This window comes from Scyliorhinus torazame, chromosome 8, assembly GCF_047496885.1.
Source record: "Scyliorhinus torazame isolate Kashiwa2021f chromosome 8, sScyTor2.1, whole genome shotgun sequence".
Lineage (NCBI taxonomy): Eukaryota > Metazoa > Chordata > Chondrichthyes > Carcharhiniformes > Scyliorhinidae > Scyliorhinus > Scyliorhinus torazame.
The window spans coordinates 45,099,854-45,126,221 of NC_092714.1; the positions used below are offsets into that span (position 1 = coordinate 45,099,854).

The 26,368-nt window shown below is 46.4% G+C and overlaps 1 protein-coding gene across 1 annotated transcript in view; it reads left to right on the forward strand.

Annotated features, from left to right (window-relative positions):
* The first annotated feature begins 14,923 nt into the window (after window positions 1-14,923).
* The window catches only part of pou1f1 (POU class 1 homeobox 1), a 34,203-nt gene continuing 22,758 nt past the window's right edge, over window positions 14,924-26,368 (forward strand). Inside the window, exons 1-4 of the mRNA XM_072513463.1 lie at window positions 14,924-14,951; window positions 15,059-15,151; window positions 16,999-17,157; window positions 21,660-21,905. Coding sequence (XP_072369564.1) covers window positions 15,091-15,151; window positions 16,999-17,157; window positions 21,660-21,905 — 466 coding nt within the window. The 5' untranslated portion in view covers window positions 14,924-14,951; window positions 15,059-15,090. The remainder of the gene's footprint in view (window positions 14,952-15,058; window positions 15,152-16,998; window positions 17,158-21,659; window positions 21,906-26,368) is intronic.

Genomic DNA, 26,368 nt, shown 5'->3' on the forward strand with positions numbered 1-26,368 from the left:
GTTAAACTACACCTATCAGCTACAATAACCTGTACTTAACTTCAGGGTGACCGGCACTGTGCAAATTGATAAGGCCTTTATCTGGATTTCACTTGGCTGGTTTGAAGAAAGTGGTTCTGTCTCTGCTGGGCTCATCCGTCAGGTAGCGATCGTTGGTCTTGAACTTAGCTGGCTGTTCCTGCTGCGATTGGGTTGGCACAGGCCAGATCCAAAAGAGACAGAACACATGGCTGCTCTCTTTTATCCCTCTGGGGTTTCGCCCTCTTTGGGGCGGTCCTTAACCTTGGACCCAATAGTTCGACAGGGCTCTGATCACTGTCTTCGATTTCGACCAATGGTAGCTGGGCGGGTCCTTAGCGGTCATTGACCTTGGCAGTTGGGTTTCTGAGTAAGGGGAGTGGCGCCGATCAGTCTGTGGCTCTACCAGTTACTTGATTGGAGTTCTATTGTCCTGGGAAAATGGGCCATCAAAATGCAAACGAGCGGGGGTTTCGATCAGGTCTGGTTACCTGTGTTTCAGATACACATAGGCTCTGTATCTGTCTGAGTCCTGGGTTGGCCATAATTCCCATGGTCCTTTGCAGGTGGCCATCTTAGATGGCTACATTCCATCCTCCTGATCCTAAACGCAAAGCGTGGTGGATCACACTATTGATCCCTCTTCATCCTTGGTGGACCGGTCACCCTTGGTCAAGGCAAGGTTCGACTCTACTCTATCTTATGGTTTGGGACATTTACCTAATATTCCATTAATACATTCATAAATTAATTCATCTCTAATGGTTACTATAATCTCTGTCACTGTAAAACATTTAATTGATCCGTACAGTTGGTCACTAGCTAACACTATCTAAGCTACTCTCATGCTGCTGGTGAATATCAAAGAACTTATACACAGTACAAATTTTAAAACAGCAGCATCATGTTTCTACTTAATCCTAATAAAGTTGAAGAGGTACACGGTTTATATTTAGCAGTGATTGTTACACGAGTTCAATTTTGTTGAATTCCAAAGAAAGGGGAAGGGACTGGATATATCTGGGAGCAGGATGCTTTTGCTCGCCATTTACGGATGACACTACAGATTATTGCAATTCCTGGAATTACTATGTATGAAAGAGGGTTCCATTTGGCAATGTTTTCACACCAGGTGGGGGTTTCGATGTCTGTCTTTATGTGTGGTGTCGTGTCCGGGCTGGTGGGGGCCTGTTGTGTGGTAGTATTCGGGGCTGGTGTGGGGTTTGGTAAAACAGTCCATTGTGCGCGCAGTTGCAGAAGTCCAGCGATGATCCAAACGCATGTCAGCAGTCCTTGCTTCATCCTGTGTTTTCTGGGTAATCCTGGGGGTGCAAGCATAATATCTGTTATTATCTTCGGCTAATATCTAATTTTATTAGTCTTTCTCTCCTTACTCCAATTACCCATTCTGATTGTCACCATGTGTGACTGCCTCATTTTTTTTTTTAAATACCATTTTGGAGAGACAAGAAATGCAAAGTACAGAGACTCTCGCAGCTTGTGGTTAATGCGGGGAGTGGGCGGACAATTTCTTCGCCCAGTCTTTTCTTTACTTGCAACCAGTGGTGGTTGAGGCTTATCTTAACCAGCCGAATTTCAGGGTGGCCAGTTTTATAGAGTTTCGTCCCAGGGTTCAGAGGTAGTTCGCGTGTAGCAGCGTGTAGAGCAACCAATTGTGTCATATGTGTAAATAGCAGGTGGGGAGCGTCCGGGTGGTCGCGGGAGGTAAAGGAAAGAAGGGTTGAGCGTACGGAACGTGGCAAAATGCATTCTTTATACCACAACTAAAGGGAGAGTAGAGAAGGTGAAACTAAGGCCTGCCAAAGACCGTGCAGAGTGTAGAGAACCATTCCAGAGCGTATGAAGTGACGGGAACATGAGGTGTGTGTGGGTCGCTGCGGTATAAGAATGGGTGGAATCCCCGGGTAGGGCGGGGGTCAGTGCCATTACTCCACTACCCGAGCTTAACTGACCGGATGAATTTGGGGTCCTCATGTAGGGCGAGGATCAGTGCCGTTACTCCCTACCTGGGTGACCTGGGTGGACGGCAAGAGTTTGTAGTCGTGTGAAAACTTGTCATAAAGACTGGGAGAACCGTGATCTGTTTCTCGACAAACTTGTGCCTTTAACTGACGGGCATTGTACCCTCGAATCAGAAGAGTAATTGTGTGTCGGGCGACATGAATTAAAACCATGTAGTAGAAAAAAGAATAAAAAAGGTGGGCAGGCTCCATCAGAACTTGGACACCTTAATACTTAGGCGGTGTCTCTTTCTCATCATCTGGACACCTCAGGGTTCTGTACCAAACAGTGTTGTAAAAGCATTACCGAATCGAGAGTCAGTATCTGAATCATCACCATCTCCCGGTTGCCAGACTCGTGTCTGCCGTTTCTGTGCCATGGCCGCGTGGGCCGTTGGATAATCCGAATCGTCGTGCCTTATTAGTCTGCAAGAGTTGTCGCGGTGCCAAAGAGGGGCTTGTTTGTCGTGAGGCGTGGGGGCAGTGGGAGTGGAGGGCAAGTTACTGTGGTCGGCGGTGGCTGTGGGGAGGGCAGAGAGGGGGTCAAAGATATCTAAGTCGAGGTTCCGGCGTCTGGGGTGACTGGGGGCAGAGAGATCGCGCCAGTGTTCAGGGATAGCAATCAAATCCGGGAGGCTCTCGCTGTCGTCGGAGTCAAGTTCAAGGTGAAACTCCGTACCTGTGGGCCGAGACAAGTTCGGGTCCATGGGAGTGGACAAGGGATAAATGCTGGCATGGCTGGGGGAGGGTTGGCGTAGGGGTCGGACTAGGTTGTCGATGGGCGGGGCGTGATCGTCTCCTATTGCCAGAGAGATGTGGTGGGAGTGGCTACATTGGGATCCATAAACTTTGAGTTGGTTAATGTGGACCCAACCAGTTTTACCGTTGGGGTACGTTATCTTGTACACGGAGGGGCTCACTTTGTCGGCAATGGCACAGGGTCCTGCAAATTTGGAGGAGAGGAAAGAACTGGGGTTGTAAAGTGAAACCATTACTTGCTGACCGACTGTGTACTCTACGGGATGGACGGTTTTGTCAAAGCAGGCTTTACTCTGCTTCCTTCTAGCGCCTAATCAGACAGCTGCAGCGAGTTGTGCCGCTTTAATGTTATCTGTAATCTGTTGGATGGCTTTTTCGTGGGTGAGGGCGGTTACTGTAGGGCTCGCCAGATCGAGGCCTAATAATTATTCAATACCTTTCATGGGCCGTCCGATCATGAGAGTGTGGGGGGTGAAACCTGTTGAACTGGAAACGGTGTTCCGAATAAACATGAGAGCAAATGGGAGGACCGTGTCCCACGTGGTATTGTTCTGTTGCACCATCTTCATAATGGTCGCTTTTAAAGTTCGATTCATTCTCTCGACAATGCCGTTGGATTGGGGGTGATATGCTATATGGAATTTCTGCCTGAGCCCAAAAATTGTTGAAACATTTTGCATGACTCTGCCGGTGAAGTGGGAACCTTGGTCTGACTCAATGCTGCGGGGGAGACCCCAGCATGTGAATATCTGTTGGGTCAAAATCTTAGCGGTGGCCTTTGCTGTGTTTGTCCGTGCGGGAAATGCTTCTACCCATTTAGTAAAGGTGTCGATTATAACCAGCAGGTACTTGAAAATGTCTCTGCAAGGGGGAAGGGGGCCAATGTCATCGATTTGCAAATTTGTCCAAGGGCCATTCACAGGTCGGGTGTGACGTAATTGTCCTTTTTTTGAGTAACATTCGGGATTGTTCTGAGCACATATAAGGCAATTCTCGACAAAATGGGTTTCATTGCTTTGTAAATCAGGCCACCAACACAAAGGTGTTAAATGGGCAATGGTATTGTCTATCCCCTGATGTCCGTGTCCGTCATGAAATTGGTAAATGAGCTGGTTTCTGTCCTGGGTGGGGACCACATAAATTCCGTTTTTTAAAACAACGCTGTCCTGTACAGTCAGTGCGTCCTTCCATTTATCATAGGGGGCTGGGAAGTTGCCATCTAAAGCATGTTTGAGGGTGTTGTCTGCTTTTTGAGCTTGAGATCCTCAATATTGGTCTGGGAAACTTGGACTGAGTGTATCGGTTCGCTTTCGGGTGGCTGCCAGAAGTGACCATGGCGTGATCCTGCTTTGGCTAAGGCCTCTGCCTTTACATTACAGGGTGGGGAGGAGCGATGATGGCTTCTTACTTTAATGATACCGTATGTGCGATCTGAGGCTGTCTTGAGAATGTGCTTGAACAACGGGGCAGAGGGTAGGGGTTTTCCATCTGCTGAAACAAAACCTCGAGATTCCCACAGGGGCAGGAATTCTGTTAAGCTGTTGCACACATACAGGCTGTCCGAGTGGATGTCTGCGGGAGTTGGAAAAGAGTTGGGGTGCTGAATTACATAGGCTATGGCTGCGGGTTCTGCTGCTTGTGAACCTAGGTGGCCGGGCAATTTTAAAGAGATCTCTTCTAGTGGGCGGCCCTGCGCGTCTTCCACGTAAATTCCACAACCAGTAATTCTAACTCCATTTCCGATTGTGGATGAACCGTCTACATAAATTTTTTAAGTATTCCCTGTGGTTTAGGAATTCTATGTCTTACTGCCTGCTCATGGGTGTAGTGACTTTGGGATAAATGGTCCTGTGTGGTGTTGGGCTGCTGTGATCTGGCACTCATGTGGGGTTTCTGCATATTGGAGATTACTGGCCAGAAATGTGTGGGTCTTGGTGCGTTTTACCGTAATGTCCCTGCCTTGTAATAGTAGTGTCCAGCGAGCTGCTCTGATTTGGCTGACTGAACCGTCCTTTAATCTACTGTCGAGTAATAGTTGAGTGTGGGTGTTCTCGGTCAAGATCGTGACTGGGTTAAGGCCTGTGATGTACGTAAAGTACTGTACTGCCCAAACGGCTGCAAGCAAGTGTCATTCGCAGGCTGAGAATCCTTGCTCTATGGGGTCTAATACTCTTGAGGCAAAGGCTACGGGTCCTAAGTGATCGTGTCGTTTTTGCAGGAGTACTGCTGATAGGGTTTGGTCAGTGGTTGCTACTTCGATGGCATAGGGCAAGTCTGGGTCTGGAACTTGTAAAGCAGGGGCTGTGCCTAGGGCACGTTTTAAATCATCAATGGCATCTGTATGCTGTGGAAGCCATTCCCATGGGGCATTTTTTTTTCAGGAGCTCTGAGAGTGGGGCTGCTTTGGTGGCAAAACCATCTGTATGATTTCTGCAATATCCAACCAAACCGAGGAATGACCAGAGTGCAGTGACATTTTGGGGCAGGGGCAATTTAACGATGGACTCGATCCGTTTTTGCTCAATTTCCCTCTTCCCATGGGTGATGCTGGTGTCTAAATAAAGAACCTTTTCCTTTAAAATCTAGGCCTTTTTGGGTGGACCTTTCATCCGATGGATTGCAGTAGGCCGAGTAATTCCGATAAGAGCTCTACGTGTTCCTCTTTTGTGTCCGTTTGCAAGAGCAGATCATCTACATATTGTATTCGGCATTCAGGTGAAAGTCCGTTGGACAATTGTCGGTGGAAAATGGAGGGGGAGTTATGGAATCCTTGTGGGAGGCATGTCCACGTGTACTGCTGCCCTTGAAACGTAAATGCGAACTTATTCTGAGAGGCCCTGTCTAACAGGATGGACCAAAAGCCATTGCTGATGACCAGCACTGTGAAATATTTTGCCTGTACTCCCTGTTTGAGCATGGTCTCGGGACTCATGGCAACAGTGAGGGCTGCTAAAGGGGTTACCTTATTAAATTCCCGATTGTCGATCGTTAGTCGCCATGAACTATCGGGCTTTTTTACAGGCCAAATTTGGGCATTATTTGTAGACACTACGAGTCGAATAACTCCTTAGTCTAACAAACCGTTAATAACCTTCGAAATCTCACCCTCGGCTTGCTGTGGTAAACCGTATTGCTTTTGCGGCTTTGGATAGGGACCTGAAACTTTACTGTACCTGGGAGCTTCCCACAATCGAGTGTGTGTTGTGCAAACAAAGCTTTGTGTTTTATGAGGACCTCTCTAATCGTCTGGTCTGCACTAATTGTTTGCAGATTAAACCAATAGTCCCCTATTGAGCAAATCCTGTTTTCATAATCCCCTACTGTGAGCGTAGCGGGAGCCCTAGCTGTTTTAGCCATTCGCTATACACATTTGTTTACTGGGTCAAACAAAAGGTTATGGGAGCTCATAAAATCAATGCCTAAAATGTGCTCTGCGGTTTGGGGTAAGTCAACTAAAACGAGGGGGTGTCTGGTGCTAATGTTCCTTATCTGAATGGGTACGGGAGCTGTGATATATCCTTGTTGCATGTGGCCTGTGAATCCACTCAGGGTGATGGTGTCTGTGGTGGGCCATTTGTCCTGTTGAAACATGGTTGAGGAGTTCAAAGTAGTGTGGGATCCTCCTGTGTCCCTGAGGAAATCAACTGTATGTCCCCGGACTGTGCCTGTAGCTACTGGTCTGCCTGATTTGTCCCATTGTGTGTCACAGACCCAAGTTGGGGAGTTGGAACACCGTCAATCTAGTGAATTAAACGCTAAGTCGTCTGAACGGGCGCTAACATTATGCATGGGCCTAACATTGTTCCTAGGTGGAGGTTTGGTTGTTGGTATCATTGCTGATTCGGGGGGCTTGGTCGGCAGTCACGGGCGTAATGTCCTATGTGGCCACAATTGTAACAATCTCGTGGTGCCTGTGCTCTGGAGTGCTGTCCCTCGTGTCTACCCTCGTTTATCCATGCTGGGTCCTGGCTCGTCCCAACTGGGTGCATGTTTGCTGCTATATCATCCTGATCTGTCTGTCGGTGCAGGGTTTGTTCCCATGCTCTAGAAAGTTGTTTCAATACCCAAACCTCATTGTGTGTGTGATCTGCAGGGTGATAGTTTACACAAGCCTTTTGACCTGCGTCTGTGGCATGCGAGACTAAGGTGCGGGACCATTTGGTAGTGTCTTCAGCATCTAGGTTAGCACGGTTTAATTGTCCGTAGACTGCCATGAAATGAATCAATAAGCGACCAGCAAATGCGGTCGGATGCTCTCCCTTCTTTTGCCTGCAGTGATTTAAACCCTCGACTGGATCTCCTTTGTTATACCAGATGGAATCTAATATGGCTGTTTTCATTTCCTGTAGGGTTCCTCCTGCTACATTTTGGGGTTCGGGCAAAGCTGATCTTACGGACTGGCTAAGGCTCATAACTATTAGCTTTACTTCCTCCCTCTCATCTAGGCCATGCATAGCTTTTTGTTGGCGCACCTCCTCAAAGAAGCTGTGTGGGTCTGCGGTGGGCTGGAATGGACTAATTTTCGTGCAAGCTTCTCTTAATTGGGTTATGGATAGTGGGGTGGTGTAAACGATATCAGGCTCATCCGATGACTTGCGTTGTGTGGTAACCGGATTCCTGGGGTCAAATTGTGAGTGGGGGTGTGTGCTGCCTGCGCAGTCCGTGGTGCGGGTGCTTTTCTTTTTGGGGCGTGGGTGGCTCGATTTTGATTTCCCGTGTCCTCTACGTATCTTTGGGCGCTTTTGTTTAACTCTTGCCAATCGGGAGCATCTTCTTCATCTAAACCCTGCACGAAAGTGTACCTGAAGCCATTCTGTACTGAGAGTAGCGACTGTAACTTTTCTATCTTCTGTCGGCATTTACCATGGTCAACGGTACTCTGCCTCTGTTCCTTAGTGGAGCTCTGGAGCACTCTCAAAGCTGCTTTTAAATCTGCACATTTGCTAATTAGCTGGGCGACCTGTTGTTCTGTTTCCTCTCTTACCAGGACTGCGCGCTGTGTATCTTGGTAGGCTTTATCATACTAGGTCTGGAAGCTACTAAGGTGAACTGGACAAAATAGATGTGCACGTTTTACATCGGCCATTTCTTTATCCTTAGCTGCTAACTGTTCCCGGAGTTGCTCAATTATCTTCCTGCTTTCGTTACTGTTTCCCTCGTTCTTTTCTTCCTTCTCAATTAACTGCCTACGGAGCGTCTTCACAACCTCCTCTGTGCCTCGCAACTGTGCCAAACAGGACACTATTTCCATCAGCTTTCTGACTTTCCGTACATTTTTCTTGTGGACCTCACTTAGGTTCTCCCACTTAGTTTGTCCTATCTTTCCTGGACCTGACTCATCATTAGCGCAAAAATTCGACAAAAGGGGCCATCCTTTCCCCTTTAAGTATTTCCTTAACTCTTCCTCCCATATGGGGCATTGTTCTGTTCTGTTGGTCGCTGCGACCTCGGGTTCCTGTGGATTCATCAATCTTTCCATTGCTTTAGTGGCCGTTACTTCTCTCATCTCTTTCTCTACTTTTAATTTGGGGCAGGGGAATAAGGCGGCGATTTGAACAGCGGGTATGGCTTAAGCTATTTTCCGGCTCACAATCCCTTGATAGTTGTACACAATTCTAACGAGGTTACCTTACTCTTCCTGTTAGGTCCGCATGCGGGTTAGTACACACTTCCGAAATTCAGTTATTTGGTCGATATGGGACTTGCACTTGTGGTTCTTTCTCGCGGATTCTTGGATTCAAGGTGTGTGGGTTCTCTCGGAGTGACAAAGTCACTTCTAATAGAGTCCCACCAGAGTTCGCCAATAATGTTGCGGCCCAGTAGTATCCACAGAGGTTGGGCGGCACCAGCCCCCCCCCTCCCTCCCCCCATCCCTACTCCACTCCAGAAACACCCTCCTCACCCTCGGAGTCCCTCGCGCCCACACAAACCCCGTTATGCTCCGGTTGACCCGCCTAAAGAAGGCCTTCGGGATAAGACTGGGGAGGCACTGGAACAGGAACAAAAACCTTGGGAGTACCATCATCTTGACTGACTGCACCATACCCGCCAGGGACAGCGGCAATGCGTCCCACCTCTTAAACTCCTCCTCCATTTGCTCCACCAGCCTCAGGAAATTAAGTCTATGCAGGGCCCCCCAGCTCCTGGCCACCTGGACCCCCAAATACCTGAAGCTCCTCTCCGCCCTTTTTAGTGGGAGCTCGACAATACCCTTCTCCTGGTCCCCTGGGTGAACCATGAACAACTCGCTCTTCCCCGTGTTGAGCTTGTACCCTGAGAAATCCCCAAACTCTCTGAGGATCCTCATTACCTCCGGCATTCCCCCCACCGGGTCCGCCACATATAGCAGCAAGTCGTCCGCATAGTGCGACACTCTATGCTCCTCCCCATCCCGCACAGTTCCTTGACTCCCTCAGTGCCACAGCCAGGGGTTCAATCGCCAGTGCGAAGAGCAGGGGGGACAGGGGACACTCCTGCCTCGTCCCCCGATGCAACCGAAAGTACTCAGACCTCCTCTTGTTCATGGCCATCGGGACCTAGTATAACAACCTAACACACTTGACAAACCCCTCCCCAAACCCGAACCTCTTCAGCACCTCCCACAAGTACCCCCACTCTACCCTATGGCCTTCTCAGCGTCCATCGCCACCACTATCTCTGCCACCCCCTCCCTTGCCGGCATCATAACAACGTTCAGGAGCCTCCGGACATTCGCGTTCAACTGCCTCCCCTTCACGAACCCCATCTGGTCTTCGTGGATGACCTGCGGCACCCAATCCTCAATTCTCGTGGCTAAGACCTTCGCCAGCACCTTGGCATCTACATTTAACAATGAAATCGGCCTGTAAGACCCACACTGCAGGGGATCCTTGGCCCGCTTCAGGATCAAGGAGATCAGTGCCTGGGACATCATCGAAGGAAAAGCCCCCCCCCCCTCCCTTGCCTCATTGAAGGTCCTAACCAGCAACGGGCCGAACAGGTCCACATATTTTTTGTAAAATTCAACCGGGAAACCATCCGGCCCCGGTGCCTTCCCCGCCTGCATGCTCCCTATGTCTTTGGCCAGCTCCTCCAGCCCAATCGGGGCCCCTAATCCCACCACCAGTCCCTCCTCCACCTTCAGGAACCTCAGTTGGTCCAGAAAGCGGCCCATCCCTTCCTCCTCCAGTGGAGGCTCGGACCAATACAGTTCCTCATAAAAGTCCCTGAAGACCCCATTGATGCCAACCCCACTCCGCACCACACTCCCTCCCCTATCCTGAACTCCCCCAATCTCCCTAGCTGCGTCCCGCTTCCGAAGCTGATGCGCCAGCATCCGACTTGCCTTTTCCCCATATTCATAAGTCGCCCTCTGGGCCTTCCTCCACTGCGCCTCTGCCTTCCTGGTGGTCAACAGGTCGAATTCGGCCTGGAGGCTGCGCCTCTTCCTCAACAGTCCCTCCTCCGGCACCTCCGCGTACCTCCTGTCTACCCTCACAATCTCCCCCACCAGCCTCTCCCTCTCCCTCTGCTCTCTCCTCTCCTTGTGGGCCCTAATGGAGATCAGCTCCCCCCTAACCACTGCCTTCAGCGCCTCCCAGACCATCCCCACTCAGACCTCACCGTTATCGTTGGCCTCCAGGTATCTCTCTATGCTTCCTTGGACCCGCTCGCTCACCTTCTCGTCCGCCAACAGCCCCACCTCCAAGCGCCACAACGGGCGCTGATCCCTCTCCTCTCCCAGCTCTAGGTCTACCCAATGCAGGGCGTGGTCCGAAATGGCTATCGCCGAGTACTCGGTATCCTCTACTCTCGCAATCAGCACCCTGCTCATAACAAAAAAGACGATCCGGGAATAGGCCTTATGAACATGCGAGAAGAATGAAAATTCCCTAGCCCCCGGCCTTGCAAATCTACAAGGGTCCACCCCTCCCATCTGGTCCATAAACCCCCTCAGCACTTTAGCCGCTGCCGGCCTCCTACCCGTCCTAGACCTGGAGCGATCCAGTGCCGGATCCAACAGCGTGTTAAAGTCCCCCCCCCATTATCAGGCCCCCCACTTCCAAGTCCGGGATCCGACCCAACATGCACCGCATAAAACCTGCATCGTCCCAGTTCGGGGTGTACAAGCTGACCAGAACCACCCTCTCCCCTTGCAGCTTACCACTTACCATTACGTACCTGCCGCCATTGTCTGTTACAATGCTTGACGCCTCGAACGACACCCTCTTTCCCACCAAGATCGCCACCCCCCGATTTTTGGCATCCAGCCCCGAATGAAACACCTGGCCTACCCACCCCTTCCTCAATCTTACCTGGTCTGCCACCTTCAGGTGCGTCTCCTGGAGTATGACCACATCCGCCTTCAGCCCCTTAAGGTGCGCGAACACCCTAGCCCGCTTAACCAGCCCATTCAGTCCCCTTACGTTCCAGGTTATGAGCCGGATCAGGGGGCTACCCGCCCCCCCTCCCGCGCCGACTAGCCATAACCCCTCCTCGGCCAGCCACGCGCCCACGTCCCACGCCCAGCCCGTTCCCCACGGCAGCAGACCCCCGTCCCAATCCCCTCTACTCGCTCCAGCTCCCCCTTGACCATACCAGCAGCAACCCGGTTTCCCCCCCCCCCTCCCCCCACCCCCCCCCTATTAATAATGTTGTTGAACCACATGCCTTCCCTTATATCGATCAAATGACCACACAACCAGTTAGTTAGTTCAAAAGATGGTTTATTTACATACAGAAGAGATATGTCAAATGCAAACACAATATCTATCAGTTAAACTACACCTATCAGTTACAATAACCTATACTTAACTTCAGGGCGACCGGCACTGGGCAAATGGATAAGGCCTTTATCTGGATTTCACTTGGCTGGTTCGAAGAAAGTGGCTCTGTCTCTGCTGGGCTCATCCATCAGGTAGCGATCGTTGGTCTTGAACTTGGCTGGCTGTTCCTGCTGTGATTGGGTTGGCACAGGCCGGATCCAAAAGAGACAGAACACATGGCTGTGCTCTCTTTTATCCCCCTGGGATTTCGCGCTCTTTGGGGCGGTCCTTAACCTTGGACCCAATAGTTCGAAAGGGCTCTGATCACTATCTTCGATTTCGACCAATAAAGGGGCGGGTGCCTTGGTAGCTGGGCGGGTCCTTAGCGGTCATTGACCTTGGCAGTTGGGCTTTCTGAGTAAGGGGAGTGGCGCCGATCAGTCTGTGGCTGTACCGGTTGCTTGATTGGAGTTCTATTGTCCTGGGAAAATGGTCCATTGAAATCTAAACGAGCAGGGGTTTCGATCAGGTCTGGTTACCTGTGTTTCAGATACACATAGGCTCTGTATCTGTCTGAGTCCTGGGTTGGCCATAATTCCCATGGTCCTTTGCAGGTGGCCATCTTAGATGGCTACAGTAGAGAATAACAAATATTCACAATTCTTTGAGTGTGCTAATTTGTCCCCATCTTAATCCTAAATGATCAGCCCCTTATCGTGAGACTGAACCCGTGTTTTATATTCCCTGATCAATGGGAGCAAAGTGTCTACACTTTCAAGCCCCTTCAGAATGTGGGAGGTTTCAATGAGATCACCTTATTCTTCTAAAGCTCCAGAGAATCTGAGGGCAATTTACTCAGCCTCTCATCATAAGACAACCCCCAGGGACCAATTTAGTGAACATTCGCTGTACCGCCTCCAACAATGCAAATATATTATTTCTTAAATGCGGAGCCCAAAACTACACACAGCACTCCAGATATGATCTCACCAATACCCTGTACAATTGTAGCAAGACTTGTTTATTCTTGTACTCCAATCCCCTTGCAGTAAAGGCCCACATGCCATTTACTTTCCTAATTGCTTGCTAACTTTCTGTGTTCCCTGTACGGGCACACCCACGTCCCTTTGGATATCAACATTTACCAGTTTCTCACCTTTTAAAAATATTCGGCTTTTTTTTATTCTTATGGCCAAAGTGAATGACTCCCGGGTTACATCTGGCTTCTCCGGTTTCCTCCCACAGTCCAAAGATATGCATGTTAGGTGGATTGGCCATGATAAATTGTCCCTTTGTGGTCAAATCTTAGGTGGGTTACAGGGATAAGGTGGGGGAGTGGACCTAGGTAGGGTGCTCTTTCAGAGGGTCAGTGTAGACCCGATGGACCAAATGGCCTCTTTTTGCTCTGTTGGGATACTATGATTCCTATGATTCGACGAGCATTTCACTGTATTAGGCTCCAGCTGCCATTTTGTTGCTCATTCACCTAACAAATCAATATTTCTTTGTTCTTACTGCAGTTTAACCTTCCACCTAACTTTGTATCATCAGCAAACTTTGATACATTACCCTCTGTATCCTAGTCGAAGTTATTAATATAAGTTATACATATCTGAGGCTCCAGCACTGTTTTTTGTGGAACTCAACTATTCACAACCTGCCAACTTTAAAAAAAACCCGTTTACGCCCACTCTCTGATTTTACTCTGTGAACCAATCCTCTATCTATACTACTCCCAACTCCATGAGCCCTTATCTTGCCTCTTCGCCCTTATCATGCTTCTTCGCCCTTCGTGGATTCCTGGCTCTCCCAGTTTGATCACTGCAGTCTTTAAGAACGAGAGAGGGGCAAATCATGAAACATCTGAAAATTGAATGTTGATGATGAATTAGAATAGGTAAGAATACTCGATAAAAGCAAAATACTGTGGATGCTGAAAATCGGAAATAAAAACAGAAAATGCTGGAAAATCTCAGCAGGTCTGGCAGCATCTGTGGAGAGAGCAACAGAGTTAAGGTCTGGAGTCCAATAAATAGAATCATATAGAATTTACAGTGCAGAAGGAGGCCATTCGGCCTATCGAGTTTGCACCAGCCCTTAGAAAGAGCACCCTACTTAAGCCCACGCCTCCACCCTATCCCTGTAACCCAATAACCCCACCTATCCTTTTTGGACACTAAGGGCAATTTATCATGGCCAATCCACCTAACCTGCACATCTTTGGACTGTGGGAGGAAACCGGACACCCGGAGGAAACCCACGCAGACACAGGGAGAATGTGCAGACTCCACACAGACAGTGAGCCAAGCTGGGAATCGAACCTGGGACCCTGGAGTTGTGAAGCAACTGTTCTAACCACTGTGCTACTGTGCAGCCCCCAATATGACTTCTACAGATGTACCGCACAAATTAATGTTAAAAATATCGATAAGGCTATGGAAAAAATGCCTATGTGTTCAAAATCAGGCCCTAATTTTGAAGGGGGTGCACTCTCAAAATTTAGTCTATCAATTTGGAAGTTAATACTAACTGCCATGCATGAAAAAAGAAATCTGGCTGGGCAAAGCCTTCAACAGCGGGTGGAATGGGGGCACAGATGTTAGCTCTGTTGCTTCACAGCTCCAGGGTCCCAGGTTCGATTCCGGCTTGGGTCACTGTCAGTGCGGAGTCTGCACATCCTCCCCGTGTGTGCGTGGGTTTCCTCCGGGTGCTCCGGTTTCCTCCCACAGTCCAAAGATCTGCAGGCTAGGTGGATTGGCTGTGCTAAATTGCCCCTTAGCATCCAAAAATGTTGGGTGGGGTTACTGAGTTACAGGGATAGGGTGGAGGCGTGGTTTAGGTAGGGCGCTCTTTCCAAGGGCCGGTGCAAACTCGATGGGCCGAATGGCCTCCTTCTGCACTGTAAATTCTATGAAAAAAACATGTTTGTTTGCTTCAACTTTGACAGATCCGCGCTTTAACTGAGCCCATTTGTACAGCTCTAATGAAACTGTTCTGAAATAATAATGAAATAGGAACGGTTTAATCTGAGGGTTTACGTGATTCTGACTAAATGCATTGCGAAAACCAACTCAAATGATTTTCAGTGAGTGTGTCCCTTTCCGTTCGATGTCTAAACCGCGCACCGGTCGCCAGGATTCCAGGTGTCTATTTTCTCATTCAATTACAAACAGAGAGGGTCTCAGATTTCTTCTCCCGCCTGATGAGATGCTGGGAGCAGTATCAGGGGTTGGACAGTAATATCCCTGGGAAAGGCCATTAAAATGAAGGAAGGGGTGAACTTGCCTTATAAATACCAGCACGCGACTTGCGTGTGTGCAACAGAGCCGCCTGCAGCACTTGTACCTGTTTATGTGGATGTTCTGCTGGCCACGCTCTGCTCATCTATCTGGTCTCAGCAAATAGGAAGGTAAAAAATAACGGACCAGCTAAAAGATTTTTAACGAAGAAAAAAGCAAAATTTGTATTTTTTAAAAAGCGAATAACAAGCGTTTTATAATGTGAATTGTTTTATAGCTTTCAACTGAGAGACCTCTCTGCCTTTGATAATGCATCATCCAAACGTTGCCGAATGCCTCTCCAACCAGGGAACCAGTGTGGTCTCAACAGGTAACGTGCACACATAGTTCTTCTTTAAATTAGGCATCTAGTGTGCCCATCACATTAAAAATAAATAAACTCAGCTTTATAGAGGATACACAATGAGGTATGTTGACATACTTCCAGAGTAAGGAAGGCCTCAAAAGTTAGGAGTAACCAGGGCCTGAAGGTCTCTCTCAGCACTATTCCCAAATGTGTGCAAATATGTGATTTGAAAGTTGTCATCAGGGAATGAGAAAGTTCTTGAGCAAGCTGTATCGATGCATTTCACATAGCGTCTTTAACATAAAAGCGCCCCACCGCACTTCACAGAGCAACAATAGAAGCAGAGTCATTAAGCCAAAGGAAGAAATATTAGAAGAGGCAAACACAGATTTAGGCAAAAAAAATTGGGTTTCACTGAATGGGGGTGAAATAAGAGGCCAGCGTCAGAGGAAGGGAACATATGAGGGGGTTGAGGACTACAGAAGGTCACGATGACAATGATGGGCTAGGTCATGAAGTGACAAGAGCAAGAACTTTCTTCAGGTATGTATAGACTGGCTAAAGTCTCCTTTGGAGAAATGGCAGAAGACGTCAAGCTCATTAAATATTGGACAAGTTACTTAATCTCCGATTAAGTTTCATATGAAGAAGGTGTGATTTGTACGGTTCAGACTAAGCCTTCAAGTCGTCGTTAAAAACAATGTAAAATGAGGTCTCCTTTGTGAAATGCACAGTGTAATTAGTTTCATTAGCTCTAATGTTCTTTGTGAAAATATATATTGCATAATTAACACTTTAGATCATTAGAACTGTTTCAATTGTGTCTGAATAAATTGTTGGTTGAAAAAAATGGAGCAATTTAGTATTCTTCAGGCTTTCTAGTGGCTTGTTTGCAGACTTTGGGGAAGATTTTCGCTCTGCTGCACCAAGTAACATTGTAAGCCATTCTTTATTAATGGATTACTTTTTTTAACCTAAAGTGAACACGAAAATCATCTTCTATTAAGTTTGATTATAAATCACAATTAATTTTACAGATGTGTGGTAAGTTTGGTTTATTTCAGAGGCAGTAAGTACATTAAATCAAATTACAGTGATTTAATTTTAGCTACTGGTAACAGACAGAGGTAGAGCAACATTGGCCGAGAAAGAATTGTTATCTGTAAGTAGGAATCGTGCTACAAGCTAGAAAGCAAACATGCTCCAAAATGCGAATATATAACGTTTGGAATATCTCTGCTTTTAGGTATTTTCCTTTTTTAATGCTACCTTAATGTGATAATGTTTACAAATTCGGTGTACGTTTCTTACAAAAGAAGTATTTTCTTCCCCAAATTGCTAGTTATCTTTTCAAGAGGAGTTCTGCAGTTTAGAATATGCTTCTCTTTATAAAGTTAAAATAGAAAATGCATAACCATTTTAATAGATAAATTATAAAAAGTCACAAAAAGGTCTTAATTGTGATCCCCCCCGGGAATGTTACCTCAAATACAGAACCACTTTTATTATTCATTTGCTGCTTTAGTCGCAATTATTTATCTGGAATTATAATTAAATAACGTTTTAATTCTTCGTATTAAAAAAATTACTCAAAGATCCCTCAATTTTATAACAACAGTTTAACAAAATCCACATATATAAGGCTAAAAATTACTGCTGACCAAATTACTGTACAAAAAGTAATATGCGTATATCGAATTGTAATGTCTATTGTTTTTAATGCAGACACAATATTGAATAATGGAACTGAGATTATATGAAAAGATTATGCTGTGCACAATAACAGTGGATAGCAGTTTACAGGCATATATTTATTTGTGAGTCTTATAAAATTGACCAAGTGTGACCTATTTTATGCTATTTCTTACTAGTGCCATCGGTTTTATCTTCGATCCAACCGTTGCCTGCATCCAAATGTTCCTTTATGCACCTCTCTCCGGGGCCTTTGGCCAACACACCTGCACGGCTTCACTACTCTATGCCATCTTGTCATTATGGAAGCCAACAATCCGCTTACGGGGTGATGGCAGGTGAGACAAGCACACATTCGCTTAGTATTTGTTATGATTGCAATTCCTTCTGCGTTTCAATTTCTGGGTAATATGTGGAAAAAATTATTCAGGAGTTGACCAGTTGTTCGTGACACTGGTAAAAAAATATTAGTGGGAAATGTAAGGCCATCAGCTATTTTAAATTCTCCTTGGAATGGCCTTAGAATCATAGAATAGAGTCATAGAATCTCTATAGTTCAAAAGGAGGCCATACAGTCCATCAAGTCTGCACCAACCCGCCAAAAGAGCACCCCTTAGGCCCAATCTCCCGCCCTATCCCCAAAGCCCCACCTAACCTTTGGACACTTCGGGGCAATTTAGCATGACCAATCTACATAACCTGCACATCTTTGGGCTGTGGGAGGAAACTGGAGCACTCGGAGGAAACCCACGTAGATACCGGGAGAACATGCAAACTCCACACAGACAGTGACCTGAGATTAGAATCAAACCTGGGTCCCTGGTGCTGTGAGGCAGCAGTGCTAACCACTGTGCCACCATGCTGCCCCTTCAGACGGTCCTTTCTAAAATATATATAGTTGGACCCCGTGGAGATTCTTGTATAACATTTACAGAAAGAGCAGTTGTCCCTCAACATCAAGCAATATCTTACGGCTCTGTGTTTGATGCTATATGTTGCCTCACTCTAAAATGTCGCGTGATAACCCTTCTTAATCATAGCACAATCACCGCAAGTGGTTGGTTGTTAGATAAGCAAGAAAGTTTGTTCAATTGGTACGTGTCAGTTTGATGAATTTGAACACCAACCATTGCCAGCTGCCCAGATGTACAAATTTGGTCCTTCGTCACTTTGAATGGTGGGAGGTTGGAGCTCAGGCTTGCAGCAAGATAGTAGGTGCAGTGTTGAGGGGGTGAGGGGAGTGGAGGGGGTGGGGGAGTGAGTGGTGTAACCATTTCCACAAATGTGAGTTACCCAGACTGCCGCCTTTTGAAATCCTGATATGGAAAGTACAACGGCCAGACAAGATGAGAGAACCATTTTTGCAATTATGGCTCAAAGTCGAACAATCAAGAGTTTTGATGGCTATCGCTCAGTCAAATTCTGTAGTTCACACCTATTCTCTTACCAGCTGGATGTCCTCATTTAGCTTCAGTGTTGTACACAAGGAAGATGCACAATTATATAGCACCCCATTCTGTGCACAAATATTTGTTTTCTTGGCTATGAATTGTGTAATATGAAGGAAGTGACATATTTACTTGCTGCAGATCATTGTGTGGACAATTATCTTCAGTGGTTTGATTTGAAGGTAGAAGTGTTAGTGTCGCACAGTTTTAACGACAGTGATACCAGATTTTATTTTAATGCATGTTATATGAGAATATCAAACTTTGTATATTTCACACAGAGTGATCCTGTTAACAGATATTTAATCTACATTATTGATGACCCATAGTAGTTTTTTATTTATTCAAGGGATGCAGTCTTTGCTGGCAAGGCCATTTATTTGTTACCCACCCCTAATTGTCTTTGGGAACGTGGAGAGCCATTGCAGTTTGTGTGATGTATGGACTGTAACAGTGTGAGTAGGCAGGGAGCTTGTCCCAGGAACAATGAAGGAATGGCAAAACATCTCCAAGTCAAGTTGGTGTGTGACTTGGAGAGAAACCTGCAGCTGATAGTGTTTCCATGCACTTGCTGCCTTTTTCTTCCAGGAGGTAGAAGTCTTGGGTTTGGAAGGTGCTGTCAAAGGAGGCTTGGTAAGCTACTGCAGTTCATTTTGTAGATCTTACATACTGCAATAACATTGGTGGATGGACTGGAATTTTAAGCTGGTGGATGGAGTGCCAAAAAAGCAAACGTTTTTCTTGGACAATGTTTTGCTTCTCAAGTGTTGTTGGAACTGCACTCACCCAGGCAAGTGGAGAGTATACCATCGCACTCCTGACTTGTCCCTTACATATGGTGGAAAGACTTTGGGGAGTCACATCATGAACTAACCCCCGCAGAATGCCCAGCCTCTGGCTTGTAGCCATTGTATTTATATGGCTGGTGTAGTTCAGTGGTGACCCTCAGGATATTGGTGATGGGGAAATTCAGCAATGGTAATCCATTAAAAGCAAGGGAAAGTGGTTAGCTCTTTTCGTTTTGGAGCTGGGCATAGCCTGGCACTTAGATAGCCAGGCATTCACACACTTTTCAGCCCAAGACTGAATGTAATCCAAGACTTGCTGCTTGCAGGTGAGGGCTGCTTTCAGCGGCATGGTAGCACAGTAGTTAGCACTGTTGCTTCACAGCAGCAGGGACCCAGATTCGGTTCCCGGCTTGGGTCACTGTCCGTGTGGAGTCTGCACATTCTCCCCATGTCTGTGTGGGTTTCTTCCGGGTTCTCCGGTTTCCTCCCACAAAAAGTCCCGAAAGATATGCTTGTTAGTGGAATTGGACATTCTGAATTCTCCCTCAGTGTACCCGAACAGGCGCCAGAGTGTGGCGATAAGGGGATTTTCACAGTAACTTCATTGCAGTGTTAATACTTGTGACATTAATAAAGATTATTATTGTTGGTAATAGAGGAGTTGCAAATGGAACTGTGCACAGTGCAATCACTAATGTTAGTGATCCCCTTGTCTGGCCTGAGGTTGTGGGAAAGTCATTGATGAAGCAGTTGAAGATGGCTGTGCCTAGGTTACTACTTTGAGGAACACCTGCAATGATGTCTTGGATCTGGGCTGATTGGCTCCAACAATCATGCACCTTTGTGCCAGATATGATTCCAGCCAGTGGAGAGTCGCTCCCAATTCCCATTGCCTTCAACTTCACTGGAGGTCTTTGATGCTCGACTCAATCAGATGCTGTTTCATGTCACTTCACCTTTGAAATTCAGCTTCTTGGTCCATCTTGAGGGTCAGGCTGCAATGAGTTCTGATGCTGAGTGGTCTTGACAGAACCCAAACTGAGCATCAGTGAAATTATTGGTGGGTGAATGACAATTGATAACATAAATGGCAACACATTCTGTCAGTTTGCTTATGATTGAGAGTGGACTGATGGGCAGTAATTGGGCTGATTTAATTAGTTTGCTTTTTATGGTGAGGGGTTATCCAGGCAATATTCCATATTGTCATGTCAATACCAATATGGTAGTGGTACTGGAACAACTTGGCTGGAGGTGCGGATAGGTCTGGAGCACAAGCCTTCAGCATTAGAGCTGAGATAGAATTATAGAATCTTACAGTGCAGAAGAGGCCCTTTTGTCCGTCAATCCTGCACTGACAAAAAAAATGACTCTAATCTACACCAATCTCACTTCCCAGCACTTGTTATGACATTTCAAGTGCTCATCCAAGTACTTTTTAAAAGGTTGTGAGGTTTCCTGCCTTAACTACCCACCACCTTCTGGGTGAAAAGACCTTTCCTCAAATCCCCTCTAAACCTTTCACCTTAAAATTATGCCCCCTTCAAATATGGGAACAGCTGCTTTCTATCCACCCTGTCCATGCCCCTCGTAAACTTACACACCTCAATCAGGTTCCCCCTCAGCCTACTCTGTTCCAAGGAAAACACACTGAGCTTATCCAACCTCTCTTCACAGCCAAAATGTTGCTGAAGTCCATAACATTTGCCATCGCCAGTGGGCTCAGCTCCTGATAACTCATGGGGGGGGGAATTAAATTGGGTGAGGACTGAGGTGAATTCGAACGGAAGCTGATGATCCATTCAACACCGTCTGATAGCAGACTAACAACTGTGATTACGCTGTTGAATTAACTTACACCCACATCATTGGCTTGTTTTTTCACTTATGGGATGTGGGCATCACTGGCAATGTCAGCTTTCATTGCCCATTCCTACTTGCCCTCAAGAAAATTGTGGTGAGGTGCACCAACACCTCTCAAGTTGCTATGGTCTGTTACGTATAGGTACACCCATAGTGCTTTAGGGAGGATGTTCTAGCATTTTGACCCACCTTACTACAAGTACAACGTCAGAAGGCACCGATAATCACTTCCACGTGCTATATATGGAGAAACACAACTGATTAAACAAATATACCAGGATAACACTATGTAGTGACCTTCTATTAAAAGCTATCTTAATATTTATATTCTCATTCGATTTAGCATGTGATGGTATCTTATTAAAACATGAAAGCATTGAACATTCCTTGCCCCATGGGTGGAGTCCAGGCCACACTTTCACTTAATTTAACTCCAGTTTTTCCACGGAATCTCTGATGTTCTACAAAATTGGGAAAAGTGATGACTTTTATGGAAGTATTTTTGCCTGAAGTTCAAGACTTCGAACCAAATGAATAAGTCTCCAAATTTGACACATCGTCAGTGATTCCAAAATACCACTCCATGTAAAACGTACGTATAGATGAGGTGACCTTGTGTGTGCCCTGAATCATAGCACTATCCGTGTGAGTCATATATATTTACAGGTCCGCGCATGCACTACCTTGTTTCCATTAACCGTATGCCTTTAACAGTCTGCAGTCTTGCCTCTCTACGCACAGATGGACTTGCTCCATGTCTGTATAAACTGCCTGACCACACACTGAGCACCTCTTCGTGTACCCTGGGACATGGATTTGCCCCGATTCATCAGTCAGTCCTAAGCGAAGAATCCATCGTCATCGACTTCAAACAGGAGTTCCGAAAGAAGAATAAACCTCTCGAGGAGCCAATTGGTATGGATTCCCCAGAAATCAAAGAGCTGGAAATGTTTGCAAATCAATTTAAAGTAAGAAGAATAAAGTTAGGTAAATGATGGAGTTTTTTTTTCTTAATTATGTGACACATTGCTTAACAGCGAGAACCTGAAACATGCGAAATACATTCCAGAATGTATCAAGAAAAGTGTTGGATATAATGCTGGGCCCACCCCAGTCCAATGCCGACATCTTCACATCATGGCTTTTAAATAGTTAGCAGTTATATCTGTCTTGTGGAGAATTTAACTTGTTCTTTTTTATTTGTCCATTTACTCCAGTGAATTTATATTGCATCACCTTCAAAGCAGTAATCTTTGGGTGTGGAGACCAAGGCTGTGTACAGTACTCAAGGCTTGACACAGCAGATGCAGGATGTTTCCCCTGGCTTGGTGGGCAGTGGGTACTGTACAACCAGGTGACACAGTCTCAGAAAAAGGGGCAGGCTAGTTAGGACTGAGATAAGGAGGAGTTTCATCATTCATGTCTGGCTTCATTAAGACTGTGGGTTGCAGTAAGAGTTTGTTACACTTGCTCCCTCTTGCAATAAGGGCTAACAAACCAACACACATGCCATGAGCTGTGAGGGGATTTGGAGAGGCTAACTGAATGGGGAAAAGATGGGAGATGATATACAATGTGTAAAAATGTGAGGTTATCCATTTTAGTAGGAAACACAGAAATAGAGGGCGAGATTCTCCCTTTGGGAGACTTGGGGCTGGATTCGCTGTTTTTCAGGCCAAATGCCAATGCCGGTGTGGGAACTGTGGCGTTTTACAACGCCAAAACCGGCGCAGAACCCTCACTGATCCTGCGACCGGTGAGGGGCTAGCAGCTGTGCTGAATAAAACTCCCGGCTCCCACGATATAAACGGCTGGAGAATGGCCGGCTCCGTGGCCGTGCCGTAAAACATGGCGCCGGCCATGTGCGGACCCGACCTGCCTAATAGTGCCCCCTGGTCACCCCCTACCAGCCCCCCCAGCCTATGGAAGCCCCCCCCCCACAGTCAGCAGCACGGCTCCCGGCCGACTGTACTGGCGCTGGACACAGTCTGCAGCTGCCACACCACTGAGACCGCATGTCCCCTGTGCGGTCAGGAACTCGGCCCATTGGGGGCGGAGCATCGGGGAGGGCCTTCAGGTGACGCACTAATGCCGTTCCAACGGCGTGCGACGGAATGTCCATTTCGGAGGGGGCGGAGGATAGAAAACCGGCGTCAAACCACACCTCCCCCAATTTCGGTGTCGCAAGGGATTCTCCGCCCGATCGCCAATTACGATATCGGCATCGGGGAATGGTGACTCCCACCTTAAGTGTTGACACCATCGGGGTCTCATGGACTTTCACGACAGAAAAATTGGCGCCACACCTGGACTGATTCCGCTACTATTAAGGGCTAGCACCGGTGCCACGTGGAACACAATCGATTCCAATTAGAAACAGTGCGGGATTCACAGGGTCCATGATTGACACTCGGGAGGCTGACAAGCTGCAGCCGCATATACACATTACACCTCCCACACACACTCCTCCAAACCAACATGGTGGCACTGGTTGTGCTGGACCACGCCCAAACAGCTGATGGGTCGGCTGGGACCAGAGGGCACCTAGCGGGGCTGCCCTTCGGGGATGCCTATGTGACCCATGGTACTAAGTTCAAAATGAGCTGTTAGCGGCGTGCGTAGCTGCATGGCTGTCTTGCCGGCTGCAGCAATGGTGTTCCATGCCCATCCATCCCGACCCCACAGTCGACCTCCTGGCCATCCCCCAGCCCTGGCAGAAGCCCCCCGGCTAGCAGCACAACTATCAGCACACTATGGAGATTTTGGACACTTTCCGTACCCTCTCTCTCCCCCTCAGCAGCCACCACGCCAGTTTCACGATTTTTAAGAACTTGGCCCATCGGAGATGGAGCATCGCGGAGGCCCCAGAAAATATCGGGTTGAGCCCGTGAATGATATGCAAACGGTGTTTACTGTACATGCATTCCGAAACGCAATGTCGCCAATGTCGAGATGATAGAGAATTGGCGTCAAATCAGCGCCTGCCACGATTTTGGCATTGGAATCTATTCTCTGCCCAATCGCCTTTCCCAATTTCGCTGTCGGCCAACATAGAATTCTGCCCAGAGTATTTCTTAAATACTCCATTAGAAGCTGGGAAATGTTAACCTTCACAGAGATTTGGGTGTCCTTGTACGTGAGTCACTGAAAGCTAATATACAGGCACAGCAATTAATTAAGAAAGGAAAATGGTATGTTGGCCATCATTACAAGAGGATTTGAGTATAAGAGAGGGGATGTTTTTGCAATTTTATAAAGCCTTGGTGAAACCGCACCTGGAGTGTTGTGTGCAGTTTTGGTCTCCTTACCAAACAAAATATATATTTGCTGTGGGGGGAGTGCAACATATGTTGACTAAATTATTTCCTGAGATGAAGACATTGCACTATAAGTAAAGACTAACTAGACTCAACCTTTATTGTCTGGAGTTCAGCAGAAGGAGAGGTGATCTCATTCAAACACACAAAATACTTACAGGGCGTGACGGGGATGCTGTGAATAGGATGTTTCCATGGGCTGGAGAGTTCAGAACCAGGGGACATAGTCTCAGAATAAGGTCATTTAGGACTGAGATGAGGAGAAAGTTCTTTCCACAGAGGGTGGTAAATCTTTGGAATTCTCTGCCTCAAGGGGCTGGTGGAGGCTGTCATTGAGTATGTTCAAGACTGAGATCAATAGATTTCTACATGTTAAAAAAATCAAGGAATATGGGGATAGTGGAGGCAAATGACATTGAAGTAGAAGATCAGACATGATCTCACTGAATAGCAGTGTGGGCTCGAAGGGCTGAATGGCCTGCTACTGCTCCTATTTCTATGTCAAGCTTCAGAAAAAAAAAGATATGAAGACCATTGGGGATATTGTAGGCAGTGTGATTCTAACGGAAATGAACACAATGAAGAATCTGTCATGTTGATATTTCCAAAGAAAATCTGTTGGTTATGAAGTAAGTCTTACCATCATTTTCTTTTTGTTGTCAACTTTTTTTATACAGTTAACCACACCAACCTCAGAGCAAGCTGCAAACCAAATCCATTCAATATAGATAGGGGAGGAGTTAATCCTTATGGGACAAGGGCATTAATTCAACAAATGCAAAATTTATTTTGGAGATTATAATTTATCTTTCTAATTTATATTGTAATTTAATTCAGAGGATAGTTTTATAATGTATCAATAATATAAGTTAGAAATGCACAATGAAGATGATTCAGAGGGAAAGTGAGTTGGATTTTACAGGGAAATAGCAAAGATTAATAATTCCTGATATAAATATTTGAAGGTTGAGCTCAACATTTTAATTGTAAAAGTGTGAACATTTTACATCATTAGAAAAGTTAAATATTCAGCTGGCTAAAATTAGTGCTCTATTTCCTTAAACTAAGGGAGCATTGATATTTTTAAAAATCTTACTTTTATGATTTTGAGTTCTAACAGAATAGGGAAATTAATATGGAACAATGATGGTGAAGCAAGGGCTAATGGCTGAAATCCATTCAGATAACTTTACTGTAGCCATCATCAATGGAAAGTTTTGGGGTAGAGTTTTACTGGCAATGCTTGTCGGAAAGAATTGGGGGGAAGGGGAGGGAGGTGACATTTATTGGCCCAGTCTGCATCCATCCAACCACCATGCGGATGTTATGGTTTTTTTCATGTGTAAATCATTTTGTGGAACCTGGATTGTTATGCCAGGGTGATAGTAGTACAGCTGCTAGTTCAACGGACGAGGAGTCTGATAGATAAGTTATCTATTTTTCCAAGGCCATTCAGAACAGGAATGCTCCTCTGAACCCCACTAAAACAACCTGGTCCACTGCTATACTGGACCCTGTCCCTCCCCCACCCCAATCCCTGTGAATGAACCTCCACCACCATCAATTCTTTTACAGAGCTATCATGGGATAATGCGAATGGTGCAGGATGAGTTACCAGATGTGGCTGCACCATAAGGCATTATGTAGCCTGTAGAATCTCAGATATGCAGATGACACCACACTCTTAGCCAGAACCAAAGACACAGAGAGACTTTTGGACTGCACATAAATGAGGCAAAGAACAATGTTGTGGCTCGAAATGGCAATGCAAAAGTTAAAATTGGAACCATCAAGTTAGAGGCAGTGGACAAATTTGAGTACCTTGGCGTAATAATAAGTTACATCCAAGAATAAAATCCACGCTAGATTAGCTACAGCAAGAGGAGTGACTGACTGAAGTAACATTTGTAAGTCCAAAAGCACCAACATGAAGCTGAAAGAATTTCTGTTATAGTCACTAATGTGGAGTGCTGCAACCTATGGATTGGACTCTGAAGAGGATGAGAGGAGGATAATAGCTTTTGAATTATGGGTATGGTGGAAGATACTCAATATCAGCAGGATGGATCAAAAGATAAATGAGAGGATTAGAAGTTCAGGAATCTAAAGGGTTGCTAAGTGCAGTTAGAAAGA